Source organism: Lathamus discolor, chromosome 6 (assembly GCF_037157495.1).
Source record: "Lathamus discolor isolate bLatDis1 chromosome 6, bLatDis1.hap1, whole genome shotgun sequence".
Lineage (NCBI taxonomy): Eukaryota > Metazoa > Chordata > Aves > Psittaciformes > Psittacidae > Lathamus > Lathamus discolor.
In genome coordinates this window covers 76504719-76511898 of record NC_088889.1, presented here as the reverse complement: position 1 = coordinate 76511898, position 7180 = coordinate 76504719, and the positions used below count along the sequence as shown (strand labels likewise).

Genomic DNA, 7180 nt, shown 5'->3' with positions numbered 1-7180 from the left:
AGTCCTCGGCGACAAGTTGCAGAAACTGCTGAAGGAGAGGGCGAATCGAGTCAGTTTGCCGAGGTGAAAGCCATCCAATGGCCCTGGACATTGCTGAACGAGAGAAGTGGCCAGTACTTTATCTCTACACTGACTCATGGATGGTGGCAAATGCCCTGTGGGGGTGGTTGCAGCAATGGAAGCGAAGCAACTGGCAACGCAGAGGTAAACCCATCTGGGCTGCTGCACTGTGGCAAGATATCGCTGCCCGGGTGCAGAACCTGGTGGTGAAGGTACGCCATGTAGATGCACATGTACCCAAGAGTCGGGCCACTGACGAACACCAGAACAACCAACAAGTGGATAAAGCTGCTAAGATTGGAGTCAATGAGTCAATGATTTAGAGTCAATGAGATGTGTTTCTCTCGTGACTCTTCAGAGCCTGAAAACGCTTCCTTTCTAGAAAAGCTGCTGCAGATGATATCCATCTCTGTTTTCTGCAAGACAGTCTTATCTGAGAGCAAGGAACAGTTTTATAAATACTTATGGGCACTGCTGCCTTGAACTGAATCCCGTTTGCGCGCCCCAGGACCGCAGCAGCGGCGGGTTCAGCGAAGGGGCATTTGGGAAGCGGCTGAGCAGCGCCCCCGAGTCCGGCTTCTCACAGGGCCGACACCCGGCCACAGCGCGCCCTGCCGGCAGCGCGTATCGCCTGCGCATGCGCGCGCGGTACAAGGCGCCCTTTTGGAGCCCCGCCTCTTTGGCGCCGGGTGGAAGTGACGCGTTGTGGGCGCTATGGCGGATGCGGCGGGTGGGCCGCAGCCGGAGGGTGAGGGGATCGGTCGGTCGGTCGGTCGGTCGGTCGGTGTGACCGGCAGCACCCATGCTCTAGCCTCCTTGTCCGTTGCAGACTGCCCAGGGAGCAGCAGCGCCCAGGCGGGCAGGGCCGCCGCCTGCCAGGCCTGCCCCAATCAGGGGCTCTGCGCTGCTGGCGCCGCCCCGGACCCGGGTGAGCTGGGGCTGGACGGGCGGGGTGGGCCCTGTGTGTAGAGGGGCCTGTGCAGGGGGCGGGGTCTGTGTAGCAAGCGGAGGCTGCGGGAGCTGGTGGGAGTGGGGTCGCGGCTCGGGTGAGGGCCGTTGTTTGTGCTGGCGGAGTTCACGGGGGCTTGGCCAGGGGCGGGGTTTGAGCTGGTTGTGTCTGCGCGTTGCTGAGCCTTGTGGCTGCCGCAGCGGAGCTGTCGGAGCTGCGGTCGCGGCTGCGGTCGGTGAAGCACACGGTGCTGGTGCTCTCGGGGAAGGGCGGCGTGGGCAAGAGCACCTTCAGCGCACTCCTGGCTCACGGGCTGGCGGCGGACGAGGCCAAGCAGGTGCGCGGGGCGGGCGGGCGGGCGGCACGGGGTAGGGCTCCGGCGGCCGCCCTCCGCTTGGACGCGCGGACCCGCTGTGGGTGCGCCGGAGCGTTCCCGGCGGCTGCCAGCGGGGGGGGGCTGTGTTCCAGGTTGCTCTGCTGGACATCGATATCTGCGGGCCATCTATCCCTAAAATGATGGGTCTGGAAGGAGAACAGGTAAGTGAACGCTCAAATGTGTTGATTAAAGGATGTCTGCCCAATTTTTCATTAACGTTTTAGGGTCTTGTAGGGTTTATTAGAATGTATAAAAGGACAGTTTATTGGGAAATGGATGTGGCAGTGGGCAGGGAAGTACAGGCAAGGTGGACAAGTTCAGCATGATGTGGTCTGTAAAAGAGTGGTCTCCTTTCAGGATGACCAGCTTTGCAAGCCAACTTTTGCTGTATATTGGCCATATGTTCATGGCTACATAGAACTTAAGTGATGTCAGCATGGTCAGCCCTAAAATATTTTATATCAATCTATAAAGTCATGGGTAAACTTCTTGCAGGTGGATTGAACAGTTGTTATTCACTTGCTAATGGAGATCTGGCTCTCCTGCAGTTTTTAGCTCAGCTGCTGCAGCACAAGCATCACTGCATCTATTGGCAGGGTAGCGCTTTATGTGTTTTGTGTGACATCTGTACTCATTTGCAACATCACTTGATGGCTCTTGTCCGTTTTCAGGTTCATCAGAGTGGATCTGGCTGGTCTCCAGTGGTGAGCTGGGGGATAACCCTTGCAGAGAGGCCATTGGGTTTGTTTGGGTTAGGCGCTGCCTGTTAGGGGGGGAAACTAATGAGGCAGGGTTACATGGGGTGCTGCTGTTGGTTCTTTTTCTAATGACATAAATTCCTAGACCCTATAGAACTTATAGACTATATATAAATCAATGTATGATTTCTTAATAATACTGTATTTCTTGAATAGTTTATGATTTTAAGTGTGTCTTGTTTACTAAATTTCTTACTATACTATGACTACTGTGCATATGCTGTTAAATACCACTGTAAATCTTACTACAACTGGATTTTTTCAGTCAGTGAATGTAGCTGGTCAGCATTTTGCAAAAGGTGCAGTTTCTAGTGCCCTTTGATCAGACATGTGTAGGTTCTCTACCTTTATTTTCTTCATGGTTCCCCTCCCCAGCTGCTTTTTCTACAAGGTCTGGTTTCAGAGTTCGTTTCACTAGTCTGTCTTTACTGTTCTGTATGTTCTAACTGAGTGTTTCTACTTCTCCTAAGTTCGTTGAAGAAAACTTAGGTGTCATGTCAGTGGGGTTCTTGCTAAGTAGTCCTGATGATGCTGTCATTTGGAGAGGACCCAAAAAGAATGGTATGTATCAAGTGGTTTTAATGGTAATTTATGTACTTGAAAGATTTCATGTCATAAGCACGTTTAATTAGGAACGTAAATAGTATGGTAAGCTGTAGGAACAATGAGTGAATAGTTACTTATTTTCTTTAGTTGAACATTCATTTGATGAAAGTCAAGCGCTGTATTTTTGTAAATTATAGAATCACAGATCAGTTTGGGTTGGAAAAGACCTTAAAGCTCATCCAATTCCAACTGGATCCATCCTGTCCATGGACAGGCACACCTTCTACTAGAGCAAGTTGCTCTAAGCCCCATCCAACCTGGCCTTAAACACTGCCAGGGATGGGGAAGCCACAGCTTCTCTGGGCACCCTGTGCCAGTGCCTCACCACCCCTCTCAGAGAAGAACTTCTGCCTAAGAGCTCATCTCAATCTCCCCTCTGTCAGGTTAAAGCCATTCCCTTTTCTGTCAGCACTGGCTTGTCAGAAGCCTTAGCAAAATAAATGTTCCTGTAGTTAAGCTGACATGTCAGCAGAATCTGCAGACCTGGACTGTAAAAGTTGAAAAAGACTCTAAACTTTTAACTACGGGGAGAATTTTTTTCTCTTCCACATTTTTTATCCTTTGTTTTAGGGTTGATCAAACAATTTCTTCGTGACGTGGACTGGGGTGAAGTCGACTACCTGATTGTAGATACACCTCCAGGAACATCAGATGAACATCTGTCTGTTGTGCAGTACCTCAGTGCAACGCACGTCGATGGGGCTGTTATAATCACTACCCCTCAGGTAGGAGAACTTGGTTTCTGTTGGTGGAAGCCTCGTGACAGTTACAGCTGATCCTTGGGTTAGAGGTGCACTGCAAAGAAATGACAGTCCAGAACCAAAGGGAATTGTCATTCCTGGTTTGTCCTACAGCTGGCTGGTTTGTGAGATATGGGTGTCTTGGGGGAGAGGGGGGGGATCTGAGCAGGTCACTAAATCACTAGGCAGTTCACAGTCAAAAGGTGTTGGGTTGTGCATGAAGGCAGGATTTTGCTTTGTTCTTTGAGCAAGATCAGAGTTCACGTCATCAGTCTGTAATCTGCTCACCAATGGCCTAGTGCGCAGGAATCAGGGGGAAGTATAATTTTTAAGTGGTGAGATGTGCACTGTTTGAGACCACATGAAGTAGCCTGTTGCCTCCAGTAGGCAACATTATGATGTGCATTTTTAAAAGAGAAAAGTCAGCTCCTGGAGAGCTGAAAGTCAGCAAACATGTTTTAGTGCTTGGTTTGGCAAGGAAGAGGAGATCAAAGTGGCAAAAGACATGTAGCATTTCCACAACAGCTGAAAGAATAAAACATGAAGGAAGCGAAGTGGTGAAGGCAGTACTGGATAGGTGGTGAGGGAAGGAGAGGGGAGCAGGAGAACTGAAAGAGGTCATACATATATCTGAAAAGTCATACATATATCTGAAAAGTCTGAGGGGATGATGAACTGTTTCCAATTGAATTTGGTGGTTCTTGTCCTTGCCTGCTCTACTGAGAATCCCAGGGGTCTTCCTGTAAACTGAAAATGTGAGAAAGTTACCTTTAAGGAACTAAAGATAGGAGATTAATACAGGAGATGAACATGGCTGAATCTCTGCTAGAGTCCAGTCAGATTTCAAAACAGAACCACGTTCAGTGAGCTAGAACTGCTGAACCTGTTCTACTGCTACGTTCAGAATTGTTGCTGGAGCACATAACAGAGGTTCATGGTCTTCAAAATACAAAGAGAACCGTAATAATTCATCATAAACTTACCTTAAAAATGCTCTAAGTGAGTTCAGCATCCAAATGTTACAGTCACAGTAGCAGTGTTTCCCAATGGTTGCAGGAAGTAGCGCTTCAGGATGTTCGGAAGGAGATCAACTTCTGCCATAAAGTGAAACTGCCAGTCATAGGTGTTGTGGAAAATATGAGTGGCTTTGTATGTCCAAAGTGTAAGGTAAGGCTGCCTGCATGCTACAATGGTTTTACCATGGCCCCAAATCCACCTTGCTCTCAAAAATTGCAGTATTTAACTCTGATTTTCATGTTGTCCCAGAAAGAGTCTCAGATCTTTCCGCCGACTACTGGAGGTGCAGAGAAGATGTGTCAGAATTTAAATGTTTCCCTCCTGGGCAAAGTGCCTCTAGATCCTCGAATAGGTAAAGCTACTGTAGTGCACTATGCTTAAAACAAGTTTTTTTTTTCTCCTGTACTGACATTGTTACTGGAAAACCCTGACTTGGACACTGATAAATTAGAATATGAAATATTTTGTCTTAGGTAAATATTTCCTTTTAGCTAGGACATTTTTATTTATTTTTTTTTCAGTCAGAAGTTCCTGGAACTGCAGCAGAGTGTGGTGTGAAAGGGGAAAGTGCTCAGATGACTCCCTTAGCCTGAAACATAATCTTGTTTAAGATTAGATTATGCGTCTTTTCAGCTGCATAATCATATCTGAAGAACAACATGTCTTTTTCTTTGGTTTCATCACCTGGAAGCGCAGACTGAACAAAATTGACACCACTACAAAGAATAGTATCTTGTGAGTGTTAAGTGTTAAAACTAGTGCTTTTAACTTCAGAGTTCCTGAACTTAACTTCCAGGTTCCCTTGTAGAGAGTAGGAAGGCTTGGTTCCTTGCCCACTAGCTGTTACCAATTAATACTTGATTTAATGACATCCAGGAACATGTCAGTACTCCAGACTGAAGTGAAGGTTCCTGCTGATAGTATTCCTTCATAGAACTGTAAGCTGTAGTTCTCAGTTATATTACTGACATAAGGAAGACATGCAGGTGGCTCTTTGGAGAGAGATAACTAGCAGTGGAATAAAGGATAAAATAAATTTCATCTTTTCCCATTGCTTTGCTTTTGTGTTTTTCCCTGTCCTTCAAGGAAAATGTTGTGACAAAGGCCAGTCTTTCTTGTCTGAAGCACCTGAGTCTCCAGCTACATCATCATACAGGAACATCATTCAGAGTAAGTCTGAAAATCACTGTGTTGAATGAGTCCTCCCAGCTCTGAGCAGTTCTGCAATAAGTATCTGTGTTAAGCAGAATTACGTTGGTTTGCCCCTAATAATAACAACAATAGACATGTGTAGTAGTTATGAAAGTAACACATGCAAATACTAATTCACATTTCTGGTCATCAGTTACAACAGGCTTTTCAAGCAGAAACAAAACTGTATTTAATAACTGGTTTCAACATTTGGCTTCAGTCATTAGTTTAGTTTTCAGAAAAAATGTGTGTGTACTTGTCCTCACAGAAACATCCCAGGATTCTTGATCAGGCCTGTTGCGGCTGAGTGTGACACAGCTGGCAAAGTATTGCCTCCACTTCTAACTGTAATGGCACAAAATCCCCATATGAAAGCTACCCGAAGAGCCAGGGATGGGCAGTTTGAAAAAATACAATGGCTGGGAAATTCGTAAAGCCATTTTCACTGTGATAAAGGCCCAGCTAGTGGTGTTTGTATTAACAGGGGACAGAGTAAGGCAGCAGTAATTAACTTGTGAAGTGCAACTGAAATATTATTTATATTACTTAATCCCTGTCTTTGCAGGAATTCAGGAGTACTGTGATCAACACCATCTTCCAGAAGAAAAGATTATTTAATCTAGGAATGGAATATAAATGTAATTCCTGTTTAATTATAGAAAAATAACTTAGGCCGTGATATAATAGAAGGAATGTATTCTTTTTTGTATATTGCAAATAAATTCTTAGTATAAATGTTCTTGCCTTAGGTTCTTTCCATAGTTGAAGACTCCTATAGTTCATAGGTGGTCTCAAACCTTGCTACAGTGCTGTAAAACTTGAGTCTTCAGCTGGGTTGCATAGGTGCAGTCTGCATCCTGTCTCATCGTATTAACAGCCTGAACATGCAGTTGGCATTTGAAGACATGCGTGCATGAGATTTTATTTAGAAAAGTGAATATAAAATACACTTCATTGGTACGGGGGTGTTGTATCTAATGTATCTGCTACACACACGGTAGCATGAGCTGTGACACCTGCTCTCTTGTGCTTTCACTGGATAACACCATTTCAGTGGAAAAGATTATATTTTGAGTGAGATTCAGTGCAGCAGTGTCTCTTCTTTTTACAATTGCCATCAGTTTTAAAGTAAAAACCTATTGGAATTTAGGTGAGTTAATTATAGTACAGTATTTTATTTATTATGGGTATCAGAATAGGGTTAACGGACCGTAACTACACGTAACTGGCTGCTCCGCACAAGTACTCTGTGAACTTGCTGAGTGACTTTTGTTTTTCCTTCTACATGACTGTAAGCCCGAACACTTAAAAATAATCATTTAGTATCTTTGAGAGGCCATTTGTGATTATAATTCCTCTCTGCTTTTATTGAGGAGTCAAAGGTTTGAGAAACAAGCATTGTGTTCCGGGGGGAAAGGCAGTTTGGTTTTGTTTATTGTAGTTCTAAAATAAAACAAATGAGCATTGTTTTCTGATTCCATGC

At 45.4% G+C, this 7180-nt stretch overlaps 1 protein-coding gene across 2 annotated transcripts; it reads left to right on the top strand.

Moving 5' to 3' along the window:
* Positions 1 to 728: 728 nt before the first annotated feature.
* On the top strand, positions 729 to 7164 carry NUBP1 (NUBP iron-sulfur cluster assembly factor 1, cytosolic). Of its 2 annotated transcripts, none has more exons than XR_010613642.1 (11): positions 729 to 808; positions 890 to 988; positions 1210 to 1346; positions 1478 to 1546; positions 2057 to 2089; positions 2614 to 2704; positions 3320 to 3474; positions 4546 to 4656; positions 4756 to 4858; positions 5028 to 5241; positions 5593 to 5677. XR_010613642.1 is itself a non-coding variant. In XM_065683858.1 (11 exons), the coding sequence occupies exons 1-11, from the start codon at positions 775 to 777 to the stop codon at positions 6313 to 6315; spliced, it is 969 nt and encodes a 322-aa protein (XP_065539930.1). In that variant the 5' UTR covers positions 729 to 774; the 3' UTR covers positions 6316 to 7164. The 2 variants fall into 2 exon arrangements, 1 of the variants encoding a protein (XP_065539930.1); XM_065683858.1 differs by lacking the exon at positions 5028 to 5241 and adding an exon at positions 6263 to 7164 and having other exon boundaries at positions 5593 to 5676.
* The last annotated feature ends 16 nt before the right edge of the window (positions 7165 to 7180 follow it).

Excerpts from the sequence above, each read along its gene's own strand:
- NUBP1 (XM_065683858.1), top strand. The coding sequence starts at position 775 with ATGGCGGATGCGGCGGGTGGGCCGCAGCCGGAGG. Across the intron at positions 4,859-5,592 it reads GCCTCTAGATCCTCGAATAG|GAAAATGTTGTGACAAAGGC; the intron begins GTAAAGCTACTG and ends CTGTCCTTCAAG. Across the intron at positions 5,677-6,262 it reads ATACAGGAACATCATTCAGA|GAATTCAGGAGTACTGTGAT; the intron begins GTAAGTCTGAAA and ends CTGTCTTTGCAG.